Here is a 27,459-nt window from a genome sequence, read left to right as displayed (position 1 = left end):
ATTTTACTTGGCTGCCTGATGGTTCCTCTCTGCGCCAGACAAACTCCTGACTTCCTGGTCATTCGTTTTTGATTCTACTCTCACCCAGGAGGGCTGCAGTGGACCTTCTTCCATATCTCTTCTGCTCTTAACCTTGTTGTGTGTGAGCGCACAACCAACTTCGGTAAGCGGCTTGGGAATCACCGTCCCCTACCCCCACCTGCAAGATCTACTGATCCCGCACATGAGGCGCCTTCCTTTCTTTTCTCTACATAGACTATAATGGGATTTTGTAACGGCCGTTTAACGGCTGATTTTCAGGGTTTTCATTACGGAACGGATCTTTAAAAACGAAAGAATGTATAGTGTGAAAGGGGCCTTAGGGTGGATATGCCTTCAGACAGCAGGGGTATATTAAGGACAGGAGACACCAAGATCCATGCCATGCATTAGATATTACACAATTCTGTTGCATACTGTACTTCCTAGAACTGAAAGAGGTACCACAGTGCGGAACAGAGAAGATATTTAAGGAAGTGAAATGTTATATCTTCCTATCTTAAACTGAAACACAAATTTTCAGTTCACATCTCATTTTATCCTTAGGTTCCGCAGGTAAGCCAGTTAAAGCTCTTAAAGGGGTACTCCACTGGAAAACATTTTTTTTAAATCAACTGGTGCCAGAAAGTTAAACAGATTTGTAAATGACTTCTATTCAAAAATCTTAATCCTTCCAGTATTTATCAGCTTCTGTATGATCCACAGGAATATCTTTTCTTTTTGAATTTCCTTTCTGTCTGACCACAGTGCTCTCTACTGACACCTCTGTTCATATCAGGAACTGTCCAGAGAAGGATAGGTTTTCTATGGGGATTTGCTCCTACTCTGGACAATTCCTAAAATGGACAGAGGCGTTAGCAGAGAGCACTGTGGTCAGACAGAAAGGAAATTCAAAAAGAAAAGAACTTCCTGTGGAGCATATAGCAGCTGATAAATACTGGAAGGATTCTATTTTTAAATAGAAGTAATTTACAAATCTGGCACCAGTGGAGAACCCCTTTAAGTGAGGAGGCTCTGAACATAAAAGCGCAAAGTATACTGCATGGCATACATTTTTTTTCTTTTTTGGTATGGCCCACTGTATAGGAAATTAGGACATGCTTTCCCATACAGTGAAAAGAATAAAAGTATTCTGAAGTATAGCAGGACTCTCTTTTGGCCTTCATTGTATGAATGGGGATCTATGAATGCATTTTAAATAGGAGGTTTTCAGCCCATACGTTTAATGTGTACCTGTCTTTAAAAAAAACTTACCTCTCCACCATTAATGAAATCCAAAACAAAAAAAAGTTTATCTGAGGTCTGGAATGAGTAATGGAGACACACCAAAAATGGATGCTTTACGTTTTTCAGAAGCACATTTCGCTCAGCCATAATATGCTTTTGCTACATAAAAACAAACATGGAAAAGATTAATATATTAATATGTAAAACTTAAAGGAGTACAGACATTTTATTTCCTATTGACAAAACTGGGTAAAATAAAAATTCATTAATAGTCAATTGTTGGGGTGGGGGGGGGGGAGGGAGATCTATCAACCTCTGTATAACAGAGAGCTTTCAGACAAAAGCCACGCAAGCCAGATTTGCATAACATTTTGCAACTTTTTGATGTGTTTGCAGCATTGCTTGAGGCATTCTCTAAAAGCGGGTGGAGCTTTCCGGAGGGTCATAAGCGTAAATAAAAAGGGTTTGGAATTGTTTATGTTGTACGTTGTTTATGCTGTAATGGTCAAAAAAGGAAGGTCTGGAAGTTTAGGGTAAGGGAGGAGGCATGCCAGGCTGTTGCACTTGAGCTCTGCTCCACCTCCTTGACACTTGGCTGAGAAATCAAGATGAGGTTTTATATGATCGGCAAACACCACCAACCCCATGAAAGGTACAGTTAATGGTGTCACCCTTACAGCTATCCAATGGTGTCTGCAGCTCTTTGCAGCAAATACAGCTGACAGACCCCCTTTAACCCCTTAAGGACTCAGGGTTTTTCCGTTTTTGCACTTTCGTTTTTTCCTCCTTACCTTTTAAAAATCATGACCCTTTCAATTTTCCACCTAAAAATCCATATTATGGCTTATTTTTTGCGTCGCCAATTCTACTTTGCAGTGACATTAGTCATTTTACCCAAAAATGCACGGCGAAACGGGAAAAAAAATCATTGTGCGACAAAATCGAAAAAAAAAACGCCATTTTGTAACTTTTGGGGGCTTTCTTTTCTACGCAGTGCATATTTCGGTAAAAATTACACCTTATCATTATTCTGTAGGTCCATACGGTTAAAATACTTATATAGGTTTGATTTTGTCGCACTTCTGGAAAAAATCATAACTACATGCAGGAAAATTTATACGTTTAAAAATATCATCTTCTGACCCCTATAACTTTTTTATTTTTCCACGTACAGGGCGGTATGAGGACTCATTTTTTGCGCCGTGATCTGAAGTTTTTATCGGTATGATTTTTGTTTTGATCGGACTTTTTGATCACTTTTTATTCATTTTTTAATGGTATAAAAAGTGAACAAAATACGCTTTTTTGGACTTTGGAATTTTTTTGCGCGTACGCCATTGACCGTACGGCTTAATTAATGATATATTTTTATAGTTCGGACATTTACGCACGCGGCGATACCACATATGTTTATTTATTTATTTTTTTTTACACTGTTTTATTTTTTTTATGGGAAAAGGGGGGTGATTCAAACTTTTATTAGGGAAGGGGTTAAATGACCTTTATTAACACTTTTTTTTTACATTTTTTTTGCAGTGTTATAGGTCCCATAGGGACCTATAACACTGCACACACTGATCTCCTATGCTGATCACTTGCGTGCATTAACACGCCTGTGATCAGCATTATCGGCGCTTGACTGCTCCTGCCTGGATCTCAGGCACGGAGCAGTCATTCGTCGATCGGACACCGGGGAGGCAGGTAAGAGTCCTCCCGGTGTCCGATCAGCTGTTGGGGACGCCGCGATTTCACCGCGGCGGTCCCGAACAGCCCGACTGAGCAGCCGGGTCACTTTCACTTTAGAAGCGGCGGTCAGCTTTGACCGCCGCTTCTAAAGGGTTAATACCGCACATCGCCGCGATTGGCGATGTGTGGTATTAGCCGCGGGTCCCGGCCGTTGATGAGCGCCGGGACCGACGCGATATGATGCGGGATCGCGGCGCGATCCCGCTTCATATCGCGGGAGCCGGCGCAGGACGTAAATATACGTCCTGCGTCGTTAAGGGGTTAAAAGGGGTACTCCGGAGGAAAACTTTTTTTTTTTTAAATCAATTGATAGCAGAAGGTTAAACAAATTTGTAAATTACTTCTATTAAAAAATCTTAATCCTTCCAGTACTTATTAGCAGCTGTATGGCTGTATACTACAGAGGAAGTTCTTTTCTTTTTGGGTTTAATTTCTGTCACGACCACAGTGCTCTCTGCTGACACCTCTGTCCATGTCAGGAAATGTCCAGAGCAGGAGAAAATCCCCATAGCAGACATATGCTGCTCTGGACAGTTCCCAAAATGGACAAAGGTGTCAGCAGAGAGCACTGTGGTCGTGACAGAAAAGAAATCCCAAAAGAAAAGAATTTCCTCTGTAGTATACAGCCGCTAATAAGTACTGGAAGGATTAAGAATTTTTAATAGAAGAAATTTACAAATCTGTTTAACTTTCTGGCAACAGTTCATTTAAAAAAAAAAAAAAAAGTTTTTCACTGTTTACCTCTTTAACATCTTGGCTTAGGTGCAAGTGCACCAGTATACAAGAAAGATATAGTGGAGCTGGAAAGGGTTCAATGGGAGGACTACAGTACCCAGAAAGATGATCAGAATTGGGGTTATTTAGTTTAGAAAAAAGAAGGCTTAGGGGAGACCTAATCACTATGTATAAATATATCAGGGGACAGTACAGAGATCTTTCCCATGATCTATATATACCCAGGACTGTATCTATAACAAGGGGGCATCCTCTACGTCTAGAGGAAAGAAGGTTTCTCCACCAGTACAGATGGGGGTTATTTACTTTAAGATCAGTGAGACTGGGGAATGCTCTCCCAAAGGAAGGGGTCAAGACTGCCATATTTGGAATCGGGAAGAAACTTTTCCCCCTAGTATGGGGCAAATGGCATCAGCCTCATAAGGGTTTTTTGCCTTCCTCTGGATCAACTGAGTAAGGGACACGACAGGGATAAAGGTTGATCTTGATGGACTAGTCCATTTTGTACTGTATTTTCTATACAGACCCTTTCAAATAGTGGAACACATTGTTTAGATTTGGCATAGAAGATGACTATTATTTAACTCTACATTTAACACAAGTACCTCTTTCTTGTTAAGAATGACTTTCTTTTGTAAAATCTTCACTGCGTAATACCTCCCATCACGCTTCCCTCTTGTAAGGACAACCTGGAATAAAAGAATTGGGGACTTAGTTTACCATTCATGAGAAGATGCAGTTTGTATACCTTTATATTACATAAGCAATTACCAGTGAGGCCTCATTCATACAGTTTGTAGCAGTAGTGAATAAAATGAATAAATTGAAAAACGTAATTAATTCATTAATTCATTCATTAATAAAAAAAAAAAAAGTGTCACACCAAGGTTTGTAAATATCCCTGGTTAATTTATTTGGTGGAGTCCCCTCCCAAGTATGGGGATAACTCCTTTAGGCTGAGTGCAAATATTTCAGATACATAGGACAGTTGCAGAAATATCTGCAACAAATCTGAAACAAATGTGTAAATTTACCTGTTAAGGTGGAGAAATAGGTCAACAGAATGAAACAACAATCTAACTGTTCCTCTGATGTCTGCTGGTTGGAAAAACGTTTAGCATATTGGATTTTAACATACATAATACTTTGTTGACACATGAGACATGGAAGCTGGAGCTTACTGGCAAATTTGTATTCTCTTCTCTATAGTAATAAGTATGTGTGACCACCACTATGCAGGGAAACGGGATAATGGAGCTCTGTGCTAGGAGATTGGAATTCTGACCTTTAAAGGGGTACTCCACCCCTAGACATCTTATCACCTATCTGTGCACCCCAGACATCCGATGCACAGAGCGAACTTCGCTCCGTGCCAGATGACTGGCGATGCGGGGCGGAGGCTCGTGACAGCACGGTCATGCCCCGCTCGTGACGTCACAGCCATGCTCTTTCAATGCAAGTCTATGGGAGGGGGAGTGACGGCCGTTACTCCCCCTACCATAGACTTGCAGTGAGGGGGCGTGGCCGTGATGTCACAAGCCTCCGGCGCTCGGGCGCTGCACCCAATGCTCTAAACTAATGCTGGGTGCAGCAGGGAGATCGCGGTGGGTTCCCAGCAGCTGGGACCCCTGCCATCAGACATCTTCTCCCTTATCCTTTGGATAGGAGATAAGATGTCTAGGGGCGGAGTACCTCTTTAATGATATATGCATAGTGATCTCTTTTTGGCATATCTGAACAGTTTTATAATGCTGGAGGTTCATTACGTGTTTTTCTAATTCCTACATTTTGAAGTTGGGAGTATCTAAGGTGCTATGTTTCGTAGGCCACTAGTTGGTGGGTGTCTATAGATAATTGCCTTTTTTACCCTCCCTGTAGACATCTTGTATAACAACACACAAGGGACGAGTCAGTAGGAAATATTTGTAGAAATTCCTATTGATTGTGGTTTTAAGATGCAAAGTAAATTATAACTTTTTTTTTTATCATGCAACATCTGGATGTTGTGGTTTCAGTAAAACCTCTATAGAACATATGCACAGCTCATAAAAACATTCTCACCTTGCCAAAGCTACCTTTCCCAATCAGTCTGAGGTATTCAAAGTCTGAAGGTTTAGCACTGTAATGGGAGAGAACTTTGTTACACTTTATACAGAAACGGTAAAGTGAAGAAAAGTTTGTTTCAAGCATTTACTACGCTTAAAGGGTTACTCCGGTGGAACACAATTTTTTTAAACTCAACTGGCGCCAGAAAGTTAAACATATTTGTAAATTACTTCTATTTAAAATTCTTAATCCTTTCAGTACTTATCAGCTGCTGTATACTACAGAGGAAGAAGTTATTTTCTTTTAGAATTTCTATCCACAGTGCTCTCTGCTAACACCTCTATTTACTTCAGGAACTGTCCAGAGCAGGATAGGTTTGCTCTGGGGATTTGCTCCCACTCTGGACAGTTCCTGGCATGGACAGAGGTGTCAGCAGAGAGCACTGTGGTCAGACAGAAAAGAACAACTCAATTTCTTCTGTAGCAGCTGATAAGTACTGGAAGGGTTAAGATTTTTAAATAGAAGTAATTTACAAACACCTCTTTAAAATAATATTTGCTGACCTTGCTTCTGATCTCCCCCCCAATAAATCTCAGACTGTGCCCCAAAACTTCCGGACAGAGAGGCTGAAATATTCAGCACAACTCCCCTGTCCAGCTGTATGTGATGCAATGGGGTCCTGCTGGTACATTGTGTACACGTGCAGATGTTTTTATATCATCCAGTTACAAACAAATGGTCAGCTAGATGTTCAGAGCGTTGAAACGTCAGGCTCAGTTATGTGTGTCCTCCCATCCCACAGTGCTACTTAACTCCATCTCCCAGTATTAAATAATGCAATGTGTCCTTTTGTATTTTACTGACTGGGGAAACATCTTTTACAACGTTTATTTTGCTGGCAAGCATAGCTCCATTTTATACACATTGGAAAGCACCAAAAGTTTAGATGTTATAATAAAGATTTTTCTAAGATTTATAAATAAAGCTTGTTATGCTTTATACTCTGGAACTTCCATATTTACCTAACTCTGCATATTTACCATAATAATGCAGTATTGATCTTCACTACAAGAAAAATTGGCAACATATTCTATGCACAAGTTTTTGTCTGTAATTTTTTTGAAAATTCGTGCATTAAATATGTTGCAGATTTTTACGCTGCATGAACCAGGCCTTAAAACAAAGGCTATTTTTCATGGTCCCTTTTCCATGGTTAAAGGCTTAAAAAAAAATACTGACCTTAAAAAAATGGCTCCAGTGCCACATCACTGGTATTATAAAAAGCATATGGCAGGTGAGGGACCTCTTGTAGATTTGCACAGGGGCCCATGAGCCTCAAGTTATGCCTCTGTTTGAATATCTCTTCAAGAATGACTGAAAAGTGTTAATTCCCCAATATACTTTTTATTTTTTTTTCTTAGCAGCTGCAGTCCTAAGCTTTAGCCTTTCTGTCCTTTTCACAAATCTAGGTTTCTTTATGTACATGCACTATAATTATGCAATTCCCCTGCAATCTTTAAACTAAACTTTACACAATTCCATTACATTTTTTTTTTTTAGCAATTACATATTTTTTGTTTTAGTATTGCAATATTTTGGCAGGATAGAGGAAGTTAATTTGAATACTTTGTGCTGCTGTGTATGTGGACGAAATAAACCACTTCCTTCATTGCCCTTGAATACACCATGGAGAGTGGTCACACTGTATAGTTATGATGAATATTTGGACACCGAAAAATTTACTGTCACACCCCAATATTTATTAAGTTATAGATCAGGATTGTGTATGTTTAAAATAAATAAATAAATAAATAAAAAACAACATCTTTAAAGCAACAAAACTATAAGGTTACTGGCTCTATAAGTCTAAATGTTAGAGTTTAAGAGGGAGATTGGCACAATACTGTATGTGCCCCAGATGCATTCACAGCATAGCTAAAATATTTAGATACGGGGTTAGCCCAATTTCCTAACAACCTAACTTGTATTCTGATTATAATACCATGTTGAAATAATACTGTACAAAAAGTAAACAAATAGGAAAAGTAAAGGGTTATCTTGGCAGAAGGAAAGGCATTACCTTTCCTCACGCCAAGCACCTCAATACTTTTTTTTACATGGCTTGGAGGTGGTAGGCTGTGACAGTGTGGCAGTACTATATTGTGATCAATGCATTTGGGCAAAAACCACACCAGCATGTAGCAGTCATTGTACGAATGATGTGCAGCAACATCGCTTGTACATTGGTGCAATATAGTACTGCGCCACCATCTCAGCAAGCACAAACTGGGGTGTAATGAGGGATGTGCTTTCTTCTCTGCTTTAGAATTAAAATTGAAGGAGTACTGCAGCCTTAGACAACTTATCCCTGTGTGTACGTGGGGGGGGGGGGGCGGAACTGCCACGGCTCTGCGCCGTTAATGTGTGTCTTTGACCTCACTTAAGAGGTTGCCAGACGCGCCCCCTCAATTCAGCTCTATGGGAGAGGCGGGGATGAATGGACACTGCATCTCCTCCTCTCCCATAGAGATAAACGTAGGGGGCTTGTCGGCTGCGGTGTCATGCTACAGTCGACACACCTCCTGCATGGGGAGAGCCGCGGCAGAGTCGGGGCCCCATACAGGAGATCACAGGGGGGCCCAGCGTTTGGACCCCCCACAATCAGACGCTTATCCCCTATCCTGCTGATAGGGGATAAGTTGTCTAAGGTTGCAGTACTTCAGATGCTGTATGCTCCAGACAATGTTGTGTAGTTCTTTCCAGACTCTGCTCCACAGTGCTCTCTGTTTCCACTTCTGTCCCAAGCATGAAAAAATTCCCATTGAAAACCTCTCCTGCTTCAGGCAGTTCCTGACACTGACAAAGGTGTCAGCAGATAGCATTGTGGTCAGACTGGAAGGAACTACACAACTTCCTCTAGCGCATACAGCAGCTGTTAAGTACTGAAAGGATTTATATTTTTAAGTTTTTTGTATTAAGAAGAAAGTAGGAAGTGGAATACAGTTAAAATTACACCGGTAGGGATGGAGGCAGGCGAGTACATATATATATATATATATATATATATATATATATATATATATATACACACCGTATTTTAGCCCAGCCTTGCAATTTTTAAAATAAATAGCCTTACAACCCATTAAGTACTTGTCTCACAATAATTCCTGGGCTATTTTACGGTGGTTATATAGGGCTTTTACTATACAGTTCTTTTCTGCTTTTAGCTTACAAAAAGTAATAAGCAAATATTTGGATTTGTAGTAGTAATAACAGACATACTGAGGATTCACAGATGGTCCCAGGTTGACATTTTGCATAGGTGATCCATCCTATAAAATAAAAGTAAATGAAGAAATGTTACTTTAAATGGCTGCAAAAAAGATTTAGTTAATGAATGAGTATTTGTTTATCAGCTGATCACTACCCTTTTACAAAGGCCAATCATTGGAATGGAGCGTCCCTTGGAATGCCAATACGCAAGATATTCATCCTGTGTGAAAGGGCCTTATCCCCAGGATAGGTCAATATCTGATCGTCAGGGTCTGACACCAAGCACCCCCATCAACTAGGTGTTTGCCAGAGCCACAGTGTCAACATGTACTGTGTAGTGGCTCTGCTGGGTCACTGCAGCTGTGTTCCTATATAAGAAGTGAAGGGCAATAGAGGGCCATGCAGACAACTGTAAATAGAAGCAATGTCTTTCAAGATAATCATGCCGACAGCATCAACATAAGGGCGCTATACAGAACTCAGCAGGATAGTGACAATATAAAATAACTACCTCTCATCTATAATAGCAATCAGTATTTATTTGGTGGGACTTCACCCCTGGAACACCCCCTACTGATCAGCAGAATGAAGGGCCACATTTCATGCTCTTCATGGCTTACATAGGCATAGTTTGGTAACCAATAGTTCTCAAGGGCTTAATATTTACCATCAGGATAGTCCATCAATATGTATACCCCTGAATACCCTTTTAACCCAAACTTTCTCATTGAATAGTTAATGTATGCTTCCTCGTTAATCTGTGGGACTGGCAAAAGTGGAGAAACAGGTGCTTTTCCCTTTAGGCTAAACTGCTAAGTGACACCTTCTCACTTTCTAGTCCTCCACATTTAAGCAAGTCTTTGTATTATCATAGTTACTTAAAGGGAACCTGTCACTACTTATATGCTTCCTGAACCATGAGTCATTGGGGTGGTCCCCATCAACTTATCTATATCCCACCAGCCTTGATTCATAGATATCTTCCTATACGCAAACAGGGAAAGATCTATCAATCAGACCGGGGGACGGGCAGAAGCCACCGGGAGTCACATAACACGTGTTACAGGCAGCATATAAGTAATGACAGGTTCCCTTTAATAATGTTGTAGGGCTTATATGGCATTTAATATGTTAAAAATGATACATTTTCCTACTGTTCAAATCTATGTAAAATCTCAACTACAGATGATCAGAATAGCTGCTGTGATCTTATCTATAGATGACATGTCAGTACACTACAAGGATGTAAAACACTTTGAGGACAGGAACTTAAAATGTACTTTATTATGTCATGACACTTGGAAACAGTAAAAATAAGTGATTTCTACGTGCATGAAAACCAGAAGAAAGAAAATCAGCCTGTTACTTGTAAGCATTGAACCAGACATCTATATATATAAAACTCAATTGGGAAGATTTATTAAAATCTGTGCAGAGGAACATTTGCCCAGTTGCCCATAGCAACCAATCGGATCACTCCTTTAATTTCTAACAAGACCTCTGCAAAATAAAATAAATTATGTGATTGGTTGCTATGGGCAACTGGGCAATTTTCCTCTGCACAGGTTTTGGTAAATCTCCCCCAATGTGTGTATGTGTGTATTTATGTTTATGTATGTGTGTGTGTGTATGTTTATGTATGTATGTGTGTATGTATATGTCTATGTATGTATGTGTGTGTGTGTATGTTTATGTATGTGTGTGTGTGTATGTTTATGTATGTGTGTGTGTGTGTATGTTTATGTATGTGTGTGTCTGTGTGTATGTGTGTATGTTTATGTATGTATGTGTCTGTGTGTATGTATATGTTTATGTATGTGTGTGTGTATGTTTATGTATGTATGTGTGTGTGTATGTATATGTTTATGTGTGTGTATGTATGTATATGTTTATGTATGTATGTGTGTGTGTATATGTTCCAACATCACTTCCAAAGGCTAAGGATATTAACATGAAACATGGTACACATGTTACTTATATATCCACTAAAAATATAGGATAGTTAATTTAACCCTAACCTACCCCATTTGCGAGGGTCAGGTTTTTAGTTTAAAGTCCAGTGCAAATCTATGGGAGATGTATGTTCCATCATAACTTCTGTATGGCTGGAGATATTTCGTCAACACTTGGTCACATGTTACTTATATGTCAAATAAAAATATATAATAGTTAAATTAACCCCTAACCTACCCCCATATGTGCAGGATGGGGTTTTTGTTTCAAGTCCCATGCAAGTATATAGGACTTCTGGTGCCTTACTCCACAAGCTCCGCTCTACATCTCCTGGTGAATGTGTCAGTCTGTCTGGCAAGCCACATCCTCCCCGCATGCCATGCCCCATTTCACAAAGACATGCCCACCCTTTAAGCCACACCCCTTTTATTTTCAGCTTACAATATCTTTACCACAATGCAGGACGGGATAGGAGGATTAGAAATGTGGATTAGATATGGGGATGGGATAGGAGGTCGGGATATGGCAACGGGATAGGGGGACGGGATAGGAGGACGGGATAGGGGGACGGGATAGGGGGACGAGATAGGGGGACGGGATAGGGGGACGGGATAGGGGGACGGGATAGGGGGACGGGATAGGGGGACGGGATAGGGGGACGGGATAGGGGGACGGGATAGGGGGACGGGATAGGGGGACGGGATAGGGGGACGGGATAGGGGGACGGGATAGGGGGACAAAACATGAGGACAGGATATGAGGTTGGAATATGAGTGGGGGATTTGGGGGTCGGGATATGAGGACAAAAGCTTCCTACTATGTTGCTTTTCCTCCCCCACAAGGATAAGGTAGGAAAAACCAGGCAGTGCCGGGTACTCAGCTAGTATCTAATAAATACCCTGAGCCACATGCAAAAAGTTGGATTTTCTTTCAGCTCCATTTGTCATGACTGTTTCATTTACCTTCTGGTCTGCTCTTTCATCTTCATCTTCTGATGGATCTGACTGAAGTCTAGCACAGTCTAGCTTTAAAAAGGCTTGGACATCAGGACTACAAAAAAAAATATTACTAGAATTAGCAAATGCAACTGAATCCTTGCTGTATATGCAAAACTAATGTGGCCAACACATTTACCTTGTACAACTTGCCCAGTTTTGGTAGCTTAGTGCATTGATTAAAGAGAAGCTGTCACCATAAAAATGCTGTTTAATCTATCAACATCGTGTTATAGAACAGGAGGAACGAAGCAGACTGAGCTATAGTTCTGTGGGAAAAGATTCTGGGCTTAGGAGTCCAGTGGGTGGTCCTCATCTGTGACTGTCAGCTGTCTCTATGCATGCTCACACAGGGAAGGCTGTCAATCATTAAATGAGACTGCCCACTGGACTCTTAAGCCAAGAATGAGAAGGGATTTCAATCGGTTATTTTGAAACATTTCCCAAAAACTATATACCAATCTAAGCTGCTCCTGTTCTAGAATAGGATATTAAAACACATTTGCTGTTAAATGGTGACAGGTTGCCTTTAAAACCAGTCTCCTTGATTTAGTTGTGACAGAGCCTTGAAGCTGTTGAGCTCCAGTGCTTAATATGAGACATGATCCTGTAACAGAGTGATCTTTTGAACCTTTTAGGGTCCAGGGCTCAGGTTTGTCTTTACTATATACATCCATTTGTGCATCAGAATTTGTACATCCACAACTGTCACAAAATATGAAGCAAAAAACCCACATATTTTATTGCAGATTTACCATGGATCTCACTCCATGCACAGAAAGTGTTTCAATCACAAATCCACAACATAATGATCATGCTGCAGGTCTACAGGAAAAAGTTGTAAATGTTCTGATCCATAAGGATTCCACCAAAGGATGATTTGTTTTTTCATGTCAAAGCATGGCGGCAGCACCTATAAGTATTCAACATTTTTTTACTCACCGAAATGCTGCCCCCCCTAAACTCTGCTGCCATAGGCACTAGCCTATAGGTGCAAAATGGCAAATACAGCACTGCCAGGGTTAAATGCAGTGTTAACCTCTGAATTTCTAGTTATGGCCATAGAGTACCAGTACTTTCAATGTGATCTTTGTCACAGAAAAGACAGGTTTACCTGGTTCTATGTAGTGTATCCTAATACTATAGCTTAGCTACCATGTGCAAGAACACTGTAAACGTAGAGAATTAGATCTGCTACAAGAGACCCTTCTCATTCATTGTATATATTTCTACAGCCTATAGAATATGCGTGTAATAAAAAAGAGTCACTAAATTGGCCATCAAATCATATTCAACTTCTGCCTTAATTTTTCTAGCCACCATTTTCAATCTAACTGAACTAATGCAGGTGACAGATGAAATAATGCAGGTCTTTCCCACAATCAAAGGACAACTGCAGCGGTATGACACTTGTCCCCTATACACAGGATAGGGGATAAGTGTTTGATTGCGGGGGGGGGGGTTCGAACACTGGGACCCCCCCCCCCCCGCTATCTCCCTAACGGGGCGCCGCCATTAGCGCTCATGGTGAGCGCTAAGGCACGTAGCGTCGACCTAGAGGTCGACGGTGACGCCACGTCTCCTCCCCGTCCCCATACAGTTCTATGGGGGAGACGGGGAGGCACGAACGCTGCCTCCCCGCCTCTCCCATAGAGATGTATGGAGGAGGCGTGCCGGCTGCAACGTCATGCTGCGGCCGGCACGCCCCCTGCACGGGACAGCCGCGGCCCCGTACAGGAGATCACAGGGGGTCCCAGCAGTCGGACCCCCCGTGATCAAACACTTATCCCCTATCCTGTTGATAGGGGATAAGTATTAATCACGCTGCAGACGTCCTTTAACCTTGAGTGTTACTTGTTGAACACTGGAAATATTATAAGAGGCAAAGTAGATCAAAAGCAAAAATGTAAGTATTCCTTCATAAGGCGGATTAGACAAGAATTGCTTCAGCCGCTGGATGATTATCTCAAGGAGGTTTCATGGTTCTTCTTGAGTTCTAGTGTTAAACACTTTAGAAATGTTCTACCACAAAGGTTATGATACCGTCACACAAGCCTATTGTGACTCACTGTGGAATATATGTCGTTGTACTTGTTGCTAATCTTCCACACATATTTTATTTCCTTTTGTCTTTTCATTAAGAATGCTGCACAATCTCTTTCCTTAAAAAGGGATTCCCAGAATGTCCACAGATAAGAGTCACAATGTATACTTCTGTATCTATGTGCACAAGCCTTTTCTGTAGACATGCTGGGGGGTATTTATCAATTTTGCCTGTTGACCGTTTCTTTTTACCCTTTTTTTTTCACTTTGGTTTTTAGTGGACATGCACCAAATTTATCATTTGGTGCAAGTTGTTAGTAATTTTGGCTCAAATGTTGAAATCAGCCGTTCACAGCGCCTTTTACACAGAACTTACCACCACAGAGGACGCGTATTTTACCCCTTGTGCAGCCATTTCGGAGTCCCTCCTGCAGTATATCAGCAAGCGACATGAGTTATTTTCTTTTGTGGGGTTTATCGTCACTATGTGAAATGGATTTTATTTTCAACTTGGGTAGTTATTTTTTTTTGTTTTTTTTTTGTTACTTTAGTGCAGTGGTCTTCAACCTGCGGACCTCCAGATGTTGCAAAACTACAATTCCCTGCATGCCCGGACAGCCAACGGCTGTCCGAGCATGCAGGGAGTTGTAGTTTTGCAACATCTGGAGGTCCGCAGGTTGGAGACCACTGCTTTAGTGCTTACCTTTCCTGAACCTGTGTGGCCATGTCCAATGCTGGCTCAACGGAGGGGGAAGGTTCCTCAGAGACAACTATGTCGCAGGATAGTATTGAGCAGCCCTGGAGGCGTCGCTGCTTTCACAAAAACATTTTTTTAATGTATTTCGACGCCTTTACATTTTCTGACATTGCCAAGTGTGTTTTCCATGTGCAAAATTTCTTGGCGTGGATTTGCGCCCCCAAAAAATGGGATTTGCGCCAAAATTGCACCAAAGATCGATTGGCGCAAATGATGAATTAATGACGAAAGTTAAAATCACACACAGGACCGTGTGATTTTGAGAAAGTTGTAAAAATGACAGTGGAGAAGATGCGCCAAACTTTGGCGCAAAAAGACACTGCGCCAAAGTATTGCGCCAAAGTTATGTTAAAAAAAAACCACATAAATCCTTTGATAAATAACCCCCGCTATCCCTAAATACATTAAGGAATGACTGTAGCTATTCATAGAATACAAACACCGTGCAGAATAAATTACTGGAGTAAACTTTAGTGGAAAACATGCAGCCATGTCTAAAGGAGCTATATAGCTATATTAGACACTATGGGGGAGATTTATCAAAACCAGTGCAGAGGGAAACTTGTCCAGTTGCCCATAGCAACCAATCAGCTTGCTTCTTTCATTTTGCAGAGGCCTTGTTAAAAATGAAATAAGTGATCTGATTGGTTGGTATGGGCAACTGGGCAACTTTTAGTCTGGACAGGTTTTGATAAATCTCCCCCTATGTGCAATATCCCAGCAGGGCCCGGAGGAAGGGTCTGTGTAACGTGAAGTAGATATAGGACTGTTTGTGTACCGAGAGCACTGCGCCTCTCATCACTTCTGCCTGAACCGAATAAAAAAGTTTTTAAACGCAGCAGATGAGTGCCGCAGTATTTTCTACATTATGGATTGCTTTATACTTGGACTGTTCCTTTTGTGCACTCCGCAGTAAAAGCAAATGCGGTGGCAAAACAGCTGAAAACCGTATGTAGCCCTAAAACAGCGTTTTTATGCCCCAACAGCAGCTGTTAAACAGTCGGATAGGTGCAGGTGCAAGCTGTGCATAACTAGCTTGCCCCCTGACTGGTGAGCAGTAAGGGGTTAAGAAATATACAGGCAATGTTTTTAGCCCCCTCCCCCGCCTGTAAAACTTGCCAGTGGCTATAGTGGTATGTCCCATGGGTGGGGGGGGGGGGGGGGAAGGAGTGCACCAATCAGGGGTTTAATAGTTTCCCGGGCTTTCAGGGGCCCTCCCCTGGGTATTTATAGCTGTGGTGCCTCCCTTCCCCCCTCAATCTACCCAGGACCTGGAGTTTTTCCCTCCCTCCCTCCCTTTTTTGTATCTCTGTTTATTGTAAGTAACAGCTTGGCGGTAAGAAGACGGTGAAAGCGGGGTCAACCCGGGGTAGACCTCCACACAGGACAGTGTGGCAGCACCTCTCGGGTTGGTAAGAAGCCAATCGGTGTCTTTGTTACAGTTAAATTGTTATTTATATAAGTAATTTTATAAATAAAGCTGTGGCCGATTCCCACCTACGGAAAAGTAAAATTGTTGTTGTGTCCGTTATTATTTAATTATTTATTGTAGTAAGGGGGAGGGGGAGTTATAGCCTGCTAGGAGCTAATTGGGTCTCAACAGTCTGGGCTCTTTGTAATGTAATGATTGACCACCGTAGGGTCCAGTCAGAAAACTGCTAGAGCTGTCAATCCATAGGGAGGAAGAAAACTGACTCCTTTGCACCATCTTTATGCTAACCCCGATAGATTTTATATATTTATTTATATATCTCCAACATTACCAATACAAAAATATAAAAGGACAGCTGAAGTCCTCGTCTTTGTATTCAGTTTGCAAGTTTTTTCTATATTTTCTCATGGCCACCAAAGTAAAAACTATTTGACCATTAGATTTCTGATTCAAAAAGGGACAAATCCCATCTATCAACTTGTGGCTCTGTTACCAATATCAAGACAGTCTACCAGTCCTCTGCACAGATGAAAACAAAGCCAAGCTACTTCAGAGGGCAATTCCAAAAAAGCACTTAAAGAAAAAAAAAGTATACTCACTATTTACAGTTTCCCCGGTCCATTGCAGATTATACAGATGTCATAGTGATACTTTGGAGTTGGAAACCCTTATACATATGCAGACACCTTCTAGTTTACTCCCTGAATAAGTAACTTAAGTTGCTCAGTAGGACAATGAAAATGTCTTTAGCTTCTCCTACATATTATGTTCGCACATCCCCCATTCTAGGCTGCCCAAAACGTGTTTACACACCTGACAAGTAATAGGACTTCCTAAACAAGTTTCTACGAAAACCAAGCCCACCTTGATGCAAAACACTGGATTGCCGTCTAAAGTGTACATGGATATGGTTTTACTTAGATTGTTAGAGAAGTGCATATAAATCAATCCACAGGACTTGCCTATTCTCAAAATTACACCATTTAAAGGGGTTGTCTGATATAAAACAACTTATCCCCTATCAGCAGACTGTGAATAGGGATTAAGTTATTCTAAAACTTTCTTCTGTAGGGTACAGTCCCACATACCGCTTACGCAGCGTATTTCACACTGTGCAAAATAGTCTGCAGCAGCGGGAAATACTCTGCGTATTCTCTAGCCGGTGGCAGCCCTGCATTTTCAGTAAAGATTGGAGGCGGAGCCGCGCGCCGGTGTGACTGTGATGCCAGGCTCTGCCTCCAATCCTCACTGAAAATGCAGTGCTGCTGGCTAGCCCAAATACACTGCGTAAGTGGTACGTGGGACCGTACCCTTAAAGGTAGGGTCACACGTGCCGTATTTTGTTGCCTATTTACTGCAGCTGATTTTGCTACCCATTGACTCCAATGGATAGAAAAATAAGCAGCAGCAAATAAGGCACGTGTGGCCATACCCTTATAGTGTTTCTGTGTACGTCATTTACAAGGGTTTTACGTGAGTACAAAACATTTCTACTTTCTTGCAGACACAGGACTAAACCTGTCCTTGGGTTGTGTCTGGTATTATATCTCAGCTAAAATTAAGTTATTGGGGCTGAACTGCAATACTACACACAACCTGAGGATAGATGTGGCATTGTCCCATGTAGAAAGTCTTTAAGGAGGTGCTTCCCAACCAAGGTGCCTCAAGCTGTTGCAAAACTACAACTTCCAGTATGACCTGATTTAAGGTAATACTGATGAGTTGACCCAGACAGTCAGGACCCTTTAAGTTGTTCCACCAAATCAAGTGGTTGCAACAACTGCCTCATTATTCAGTGTTTTATGCCAGGTAATTTAGAAACTACAATAAAAAGAGATTCTCTTTTAAAAAGATAAATAATCTAAAGCATATGTTGATACACTAAGGCACCATACAATTCAACTAGTGTTGGGTTAGAACAAGCCATAATAATATCTATACACATTAAAAGTCTTAAACTGTATGCTAAAATCTTGTTAGTCTAGGTTCACACCGATGTTGTGCTCTGACCTGTTCAGGGTCCGTTTGACTCTTTTTTGTTATCTTTACCACATGGGCCCTGAATGTGTTGGAACACAACGGACACTGCCAGGTCCAGACGGATCCCATTGACATGAATAGGGTCTGCTGGGTGTCCGGTATTTTACAGGAAAAAGAACAAGATCTGCCATACAGTATTTTTTTCTCTGTTCAGCTTCAGTCCTTTCATTGCTCATTGTTCTTCTGTTTCTTTCCTTATAGATAAGTGGATAGAGCCTGTCAGCCTTCTTAATTATTAATATACATATTTGACCTAACCTACATTTACGTCAGTGAGTCATTTTAAATTTTAAATATATTTGTCAACAAAACCATCATAGGCCCCATTTTCATCACGTGTCAGGCTCCTTCACTTTTTTTGAAGGTATCCCTATGTAAACTGGCAACTGATCTGCTGCTATGTATTGGCGGCGTGATGTGAAAAGGGCCATGCACCTGGCAGCTTAAAGGGGGTTATTATAAGATTATGAATTATTACCTATCCACAAGGTAGAGAATAAATGACTGATCTTCGGGTTCTGACCATTGGGACCCCCACCAATCAGGAGAACAGAGGTCAATAGTAGCCAAATTTGATTGATGTTTGGAATTTGCCTTCAGAATTTTAGATTCAATATATACTTATTGTCTGCCAAATCATACACAAAAATAAAATAAACAAATAATGATACATCTCATTATACTTCTCCAGAGGTAAAGCAGTATAAGACAAAAGCAGTCACAAACTTTACCATTAATATGGCCTGGCCCAAAACATGGCCCAGGGGGAGGTGCTGCCTTAGTCGCTAACTGACTGGAGGTAATTACATGGTGTGGGCAGGCGCATACCAGGTTGGGGTTTAAAGGACACTTCCCATCACATAACATTTTGGTTATGTTAATTCCTTGAGCTAGTGTTATTTAAAGTTGAAGATAAACACAAACGGTTATCCAGCACACCGCAGCTCCCTGTTTGCACCAGCGAATGGATAAAGCCAGATATGGGGGGAAGGGGGGGGACTGAGGCCCATATACCGTATTTTTCGCCGTATAAGACGCACTTTTTCTTCCCTAAAACTGGAGGGAAAAAGTTGGTGCGTCTTATACGGCGAATACACCCCTATCACGGTGGTCCCTGCGGCCATCAACGGCCGGGACCCGCGGCTAATACAGGATATCACCGATCGCGGTGATGCCCTGTATTAACCCTTCAGACGCGGTGATCAAAGCTGACCGCCGCGTCTGAAGGGAAAGTGACACTAACCCGGTTGTTCAGTCGGGCTGTTCGCGACCGCCGCGATTTCACCGCGACTGAATAGCCGGGTTAGTGCTTACAAGACACCGGGAGGGACCTTACCTGCCTCCTCGGTGTCTTCTCCATTCAGGGATCCCCTGTATGGCCGGCGCTCTCCTTCCTCGTCATCACGTCGGCGCGTACGTGCGTCGGCGTGCGTAACGACGTGATGACGGCGACGGAGAGTGAGGATACCCGGCCGGCAGCTGATACGTTCAGCAGCAGGCCAGCAGCAGAGCGACAGGGACATGGCGACAGCAATGGAGCAACATCCAGGGCAGCGGTGACGGGCGGGGACACGTGAGTATTACCTCCTATGCAGTGGTCTTTAATCTGCGGACCTCCAGATGTTGCAAAACTACAACTCCCAGCATGCCCGGACAGCCAACGGCTGTCCGGGCATGCTGGGAGTTGTAGTTTTGCAACATCTGGAGGTCCGCAGGTTGAAGACCACTATTGGGTTCAAAATCTTAAATTTTTTAGATTTTGCACCTAAAAATAGGGTGCGTCTTATACGCCGGTGCGTCCTATAGGGCGAAAAATACGGTAGTTTATGCTTGTTATTTATTGTTTGTTAATAAAAATGGCTGCTGTGGTTTCCTGTCCATTTCGGTTTGGGAGGAACGTGTGGGTTTAATGGGAGTTAATGCCCAAGATATGATCGAGCACCAAGCTACTTTGTCTTTTATGTAAAGGTCACATGAACCTGTTCATGATAAACAAAAACATTTAACCTAGACATTCTCTAAAACCCCTGAAGCAATGCACAAGAATAGAGAACATATGAAATCACTTGGTGCAAACATGTGGAAAGAAGAGAAATCACGTGAAATTCTGCTTGTCTAGAAGGTGTGCTCCCCTTCAGCAGAAGACTTTAGTACTGGATACTGCACAAAAACAATGGCCGACAGTCCAAACATTTCAAAGAAAATCTGTGTGATCTGATAAAGTCTGCAATACTAAAACACAGTAAAAATCAAACCATAAGTATAGGAGATTTCTAACCATTTTTTTTAAACAATAACAAATCTAGCCTCTTTTAACAATAAAACTTACTGTACAGTATACAAAGTGCATTACATGCTAAAGCAGGGAAGCCTGTATGTTGTATGTGGCCAATCTGTATTCAATTGAAAGCACTGGCATTCGGCAACTGCAGGGGATTTGATCTACTGACAACTGCCCAGGAAAGCTTCAAAACACTTGCTGTAATTGTTTAAAAAAAAAATAAAAATAAAAAAAATGCTCGTATTAAAGGGGTACTCCACCCCTAGGCATTTTATCCCCTATGCAAAGGATAGGGGATAAGATGTCTGATCGCAAGGGTCCCGCCGCTGGCGACCCCCACAATCTCCCTGCTGCAGCTGGCCTTTGTTTAGGACATCGGCTGCAGCGCCAGAGGCTTGTGAGCAGCTGTGCTTTGGTGCCGTCACACCCCCTCCCATAGACTTGCATTGAGAGGGTATGGCTGTAACGTCACGAGCCTCGGCCCCGCATCGCCAGTCATCCAGCACGGAGTGAAGTTTGCTCCGTGCACCAGATGTCTGGGGTGTGACCCCCTTTGGATAGGGGATAAGATGTCTAGGGGCGGAGCACCCCTTTAAGCATTGATGCAAAAGAGAGGGTAGGATGGTCCAGCACTGACAAGGCTAAGGCTGTCTGGAAATATCTCCTTTAAGCATTGAGCTGGCAACAGACAAGCAGCTATGACTGATCATCAGCTGATTACATTTCTGTTTTGGTTTCAAAGTTTATAGAACTAAACATTAAAGAATAAAATCTCTTGGCAGACAGTCATAAGTACACAAGTGGAACATAATAAAATGTTTATGGTTTTCCTTTTTCTCTGGAAAATTGATCTAATTATAGCTGTTTATGCCTGTACGCCATAAATGATCCAGAGATCAGCGTCCTCATTCAGTTTGATCTAGGCCAAGCTAAGTAAAACATAAAACACTGCTATAGAGCAGTGGTCTCCAAACTGTGGACCTCCAGACAGCGGTGTAGCCATAGGGGGTCAGAGGTAGCAGTCGCATTGGGGCCCTGGTTCCTAAGGGGGGACCAAAGCACATCTGCCCATAAAAGAATAGTATGGTAATTGGCACATGAGGCCCTGTTGCAGATTTTGCATCGGGGACCAGAAGCCAGAAGTTACACCTGCCTCCTGGTGCTGCAAAACTACAATTCTGAGCATGCTCGGACAGCTGTCTGGACATGCTGGAAGTTGTATATGTGCAACATCTGGAGTTTGGGGACCACTGTCATAGAGGCACTTCATGTACTGCTAGGATGACATTGCAGAGGGGGTCCCATCTTGGTTGGTTCTTCCTTTCTGTTATTAGATTAGGTGATCTAAGCAACTCCCCTCTATACAGGAATTATATTGTTAGCAAATAATGAAACTGTTCCAAGGCCGATGGAAAAGAGACAGAGGTTCCTGGCCCTTCTGTCCTGGGTGGCAAAACCCAGCTATCAGTTTGATCGACGGTGGCAGTGTTGGATGAGAGTTCTCTCTTTACAAGTCTGTGTGGGGTGGGTGTCGGAACTACAGACAGTGCTGTTTTGACAGAGGAATGTCCAGTTAGCCTTACACCAGGAACGGGATAACACAATATGGTCTTAGCAGTGACTAATGACAACAACTTAGCTACAGCATCTAATATGGGTCAGAGGTAGTCTGAGGGTCACCTCCTGGCTTAAGTTCTGTCCTCCCAGCTATGAAACTACTATTATTATTATTATTATTATAACATATTATAAAATACAAGTAATTAAACCACCAGTGAGAATAACAAGATTTTCAGCTGACTGACCCTCATATACTAATGGGGTTCATAAGGTTTGTCCTACAATTGATTAATTTATGCTCATGCACTGTTTAAAATTCCATATTTCACATCAAATTGTGCCTCACATTCCGCTTTAAATGAATCATGTAAATTTCTGATGCTGATCTGAATTCCACCAGAAGAGCTGACCTATCAATTCTTGAGGTGGAGTTTGCAAATAAAATCCTATTTAAGTCAATGGGACTTTGTATTCCCGCTCCAAATCTGCCACATTCTGTAACAAATAAGAACCAGTTCTGCTTTGTTTCTTCATCAAATCTGCTTTATTTCAACATGGAGCACAAAGAGTAGTTCATTAAGAAAATGTTCCTAATTTTCCTGTGTGCACAAGGCTTTATAATTATTTTACATTTTTTTTTTATCATGCTATCTATATATGGGCTTAGTCTGGAAGAAGCAAAAGGAAAGTTACACTCTTCTTTATTACAAAGTGCAGGTTACAAGTGGTGTAGCAAGAGGACGAATGGGAGAAATACCTGGGGGCAACAGCCGTTTCCTGCGTCAATATGCACTTCCTCAGGCCGACAGCACATGGGTGAGTGCAACTTTCATTTGCTTCTTTGGACTAAGCTTGTATTTACATGTTGGACTCGGTATGCACCCCCCATTAGAGCAGCAGTGAACGCTACTTGCATGGATTTACAAGGAGTGCACACCCGCACAAGGATAAGCAGTGCCATTACCGTTCCGTCTTCAGTTTGATCCATCTATATATGGGACACAACTTTCAATCAATTTTTACACATTGCTAACATAATTGATCTAGTTCTATACGGATAAATAAAACATATAATAAACATTCTTGCAATGAATGCATCGATAGGTGCTTACTGGCTGCATAGTTCTGTATGCCGGAGTAAATTCTGGATAAATTCATTCAGCCCTGCTCTCCTCTGCTGAATAAAATCTAAAATAAAAAATATATAAAAAATATTAATCAATAACTAGTAACAGAAACAGAGAGCTATATTTGATTATATTTTTTAAAATTTTCATTGACCTGTCTATAGGTAATACGTGCCACATTCATATGTCAGTTCTATGTCTTAGTTTACACTAAGTAATGGACAGTATTAGTAAATCTGCACAGTGTCTTTATATATTTTGCTGCAACACCCTTGGCATTTTTAAAGATAAAGCAGCAGGTAAAACTTGCCTTCCTGGGGGGTGTGGTGAGGCGCCGAAGCTGATGGCCGCACATTGAGGTGGCTCCTGCTCTCTGAGGCTACTACATAAGCATTTATATCGGGTGACTTTGTGCCCCTCGATGAGGAGAACCTCCCAACGTTGCCCGAAGCCCTCACCTACCCTCCACTCAGCTTCAAATCCCTGTGGAGGCATCACATGAGTCCTGCGTCCGGCCCCGCCATCTACTGCTGATTGCAGCGCCGCCATTACAGGCCCCGCTCTAGGCCTCCGCTGCCGCTCCCTGACCGTGTCACAGTGCTCCTGACCGGTGCCGAACATTGCAGCCTTTACCGGAGGAACGGCAGGCTGCTTTACCACTGCTGCCGCTTACCTCCGCAGTCCTGGCAGCTCTGCAGTGTGTTCCAGCGCCACCATCTCCTACCTGCTCTCTGCCTGAGCTCCTGGGGACACCTGCGCTGACTACCACTCCTGCTGACATCCAAACCTCCTCCCCAGCTGCACTGGGTCCTGCGATGAGTGGATCTTTGGCCCTGCTGTCTGGAGGGGAGCCCTTTTTAGCTGCCTGCCAGCAGCTCTCCTCCAGAGGTCCCTTACTCTCCTGTTCTCCCCTTGGAGGGGAAGCGCCATTTTGGGCCTCTATAGTGAGTGAGTCTCCATCCTCCTCCACTGATCCTCCTGCGCCCTCTGCTGGCTGCACTGTGCATATCCTATCTGCACTATTACATCTAGTGTGGAGCCTGCTGCTTCCCCCCTGGCTGGAACCTGCACTGTACCCCTCATCCTTCCCTCCTCCCTGACACCTGGACCCTCCTCTCTCAGCTCCAACTCCTTGCTCTCTCCTAAGCCTCAGAGAGTCATGTCTACCCAGAAGCTGCACACTGGGGCCCCCAGGTCCCCCCTCCGGGCAGCTCCCTCTACCACACCAGCGCCTTCAGTCCCACCTGTACTGGCAGCAGATAATACCTTTTGGGACGTTCTCTTTGAGTCAGACTTGGCCTGTTCTGGTATGCCAGCCCCTTCCCCTGCCCCGCTGGACTGGAGTCAACTTCTTTCCTAAATCCCGACGAAGGAGGATTTCCGCTTGCTCATTACTGAGGTCAAGGATACTCCCTCCAGTTTGGCAACCTGTTCGGTCCCGTAGGTATGGACATACTCAGAAATCTCTGCCTCCTGCTCCTAGAGGCTCTCCTCGGGGCCCCCCCTTGACCTGTGATGCTGTCTGTTTATTGACATTTATTTTTAGGTGGTGGCATCGGGACTTTTCCTGCTCATTATGTTTTTTGCACATTTGGTCACCTGTATTTTCCATGCTTTTATCAGCTTCGGGTCAGGATGTTTACTCCTTTGGTGGCTGTTTTCTGATGACGTTCTCCCACTTCTCCCCCCAGAGGCTGTGACAATGGATTGGATCTTTTTGGGATCCCTCTATATACTGTATCCCCCTGGGATTTTGGCCTCTGCGTTGGCCCCACGGCCAATGGTTTATTTTTTGATCCGGTCTGGGTTTTTTTTTGTTCCCTTTGTCTTTTTGTCCTTTGTTTCCCTCTTGTTTTGAGAATGGTGAAAAGAAATTGCAAAAAAAGTTGGTCTGCAGTGGCGCTGCCTTGTGGAGATCGGAATGAAGGTTCAGTCTTATAGATAAAATCCCATTTATTGTTACATAAATTGAGATATAGACATGCAAAACGCGTTTCGGGGGCAAGTTCCCCCTTTCTCAATTGCAGAAAAGACAGTCTGCATACTGTCTTTTCTGCAATTGAGAAAGGGGGAACTTACCCCCGATACGTGTTTTGCATGTCTATATCTCAATTTATGTAACAATGAATGGGATTTTATCTATAAAAGACTGAACCTTCATTCCGATCTCAACAAGGCAGTGCCACTGCAGACCAACTTTTTTTGCAATTTCTTTGCACCATTCTCAAGTTTACTGCCGGTCTCATACCGAGTACCCGGCTGGATCCTGCAGGCTGCAGCCCGAGATCATCTGACCCCTCACGGAGGGGTGATATGCACGTATCAAGCCATACCCCAGGTGAGTACCACTAACATTGGGGTTGTGGACTGGGATTATCCCACTGAATTACGCGAGGTGCTATCCTCTCCTTTTCTTTTTCTTCTCTCTACATCCCTCTTGTTTTCTCCCTTTTGTTTCTCTTCCCTTTTTTTTTTTTTTTTTTTAGGTCTCTCTTCTTCCCCTTCCTCTTGCTGTGGTCTAGTTGGTGGTCCTTCCTCTGGTTGGTCCTGGTTGCGGCTCCTGATTTCATGGTGGAGTCTTTATTTGCGTTTTTTCTCTATCCCTTTCCAAGATGGCTAAGTGCCTTAACTCCCCCCTAAACGACATCTTTTAAAGCGGGAGTTAATTATGCTGCATGCCAATATGGTTTTCCTTCAGGAGACGCATTTTAACCGCTCTGGTTCTTTTCACTTTCTCCACCACCGTTATACACAGGTTTTTTTCTGCTACTTCTGATAGGAAAGTGGCGGGGGTTGCTGTACTCCTCTCTAGGTCTTGCCAGCTTCAAGTCTCTTCCTCCTATATGGACCCCCTGGGGCGTTATGTGATTGTGGAAGGTATGTTGGGTGGTGCCCCGATTTTGCTCTGTAATGTCTATGCGCCAAACTCCTCTCAGATCCCGTTTTTTGCATAGGGTCCTAACTAAGCTCCATAAATATCCTCCCTCTGCATGGCTCGCCGGGGGGATTTCAACCTTGTTTTTCCCCTTCTTTGGATCGACATTCCCTTACTGATGCCCCTCCCCCTCCTCCCCAATTGTGATTGGCCTCGCTTTTTCAACGTGTCATCCGAGCTTCGTCGTTATATGATCTTTGACGCATTAATCACCCGACAGACCCCTCTCAGGCTTTCCTCTAGAAAGCTCATAAATCTGTTCTCCGGGGACATTGTATTGCCCTTAGTTCCCGTTTGAAAAAGGATTCCCTGGCTCGCTCTCGGGAGATTAGAGATTACATTGCTAATTTAGAGGCTCTTTTACTGTCTTCTTCTTCTCTCTCAATCCTCAGGCGCTTTGTGGCTGCTCGGGCCTAATTGGCAGATCTCGCTCTTTGTAAAGTTGAGCATCAGTTATTATATGCCAAGCTGAGATTTTACGAGAAGGGAAATAAGGCGCATACTATGTTGGCCATGTGCCTGAGGGTCTGTAAAGCTGCTCAATCCCCTTCAGCCTTGAAGGATTCCTCGGGTGTTCTTCACTATCATCCTGCCGATATTTCCAGTCTCTTTGTTCGTTATTGCTCTGACCTTTACTCCCTCCCTTCTCAGCTTCAGTCTGATCCGGTTGAGCGTGCTGCGGAACTTGACTCCTATCTCTCTCAATGCGACCTGCCGAGCTTGTCGGAAGCTGATCATGCCGTTTTGAATGCTCCTATCACCCATGAGGGGCTTCAGGATGTTCTCATGTCTCTTCCTGCGGGTCGCTCTCCCGGCCTAGACAGTTTCACTTATTTGTACTATAAGACCTACTATTCTGTCCTCCTGCCTAGGCTTGTTTCTCTTTTTTAACTCTTATGTGGGGTGAGGAGATCCCACAATCCTTTCTACACTCTTTGATCACCTTGATATCTAAACCCGGTAAGGACCCCCATGATTGCTCCAGTTACAGACCCATTGCCCTTCTTCATTCTGATTTGAAGTTATTCTCTAAGGTGCTGGGGGGGGGGGGGGGGTAATAATACTAGAAGGGTAGTGTATTTTGTTGACTTGATCAATCGGAGATCTGAACAGGCTTTGATTCTTAGCCTTGATTCAGAAAAGGCCTTTGATAGGCTGGGGTGGCCATTTCTTTTTGATACTTTGTAGAAGTTTGGTATCACTGGTAACTTCCTTACTGCACTGCGAGGTCTTTACTCTTCCCCTACTGCCTCTATTAAACTTCCACATG

The 27,459-nt window shown here is 42.8% G+C and overlaps 1 protein-coding gene across 7 annotated transcripts in view; it reads right to left on the bottom strand.

Moving 5' to 3' along the window:
- Positions 1–27,459, bottom strand: part of SGK3 (serum/glucocorticoid regulated kinase family member 3) — a 118,696-nt gene that overhangs the window by 16,321 nt on the left and 74,916 nt on the right. For 5 of the 7 annotated variants that reach the window (XR_008844257.1, XM_056522066.1, XM_056522065.1 and 2 more), the window contains exons 5-10: positions 23,240–23,315; positions 11,982–12,069; positions 9,076–9,125; positions 5,809–5,866; positions 4,353–4,436; positions 1,294–1,425 (exon numbers count right to left, since the gene is read on the bottom strand). Coding sequence is in view for 6 of the 7 variants with exons in the window: in XM_056522066.1 (XP_056378041.1) it covers positions 1,294–1,425; positions 4,353–4,436; positions 5,809–5,866; positions 9,076–9,125; positions 11,982–12,069; positions 23,240–23,315 (488 nt within the window). In the remaining variant the exon portion in view is untranslated. Of the gene's footprint in view, positions 1–1,293; positions 1,426–4,352; positions 4,437–5,808; positions 5,867–9,075; positions 9,126–11,256; positions 11,367–11,981; positions 12,070–15,273; positions 15,323–23,239; positions 23,316–27,459 lie in introns of those variants that run through there. The other 2 variants (XM_056522070.1, XM_056522069.1) reach the window with 2 other exon arrangements.

This window comes from Hyla sarda, chromosome 5 (genome assembly GCF_029499605.1).
Source record: "Hyla sarda isolate aHylSar1 chromosome 5, aHylSar1.hap1, whole genome shotgun sequence".
Taxonomy (NCBI): domain Eukaryota; kingdom Metazoa; phylum Chordata; class Amphibia; order Anura; family Hylidae; genus Hyla; species Hyla sarda.
This window is presented reverse-complemented; position numbering and strand designations above follow the sequence as displayed.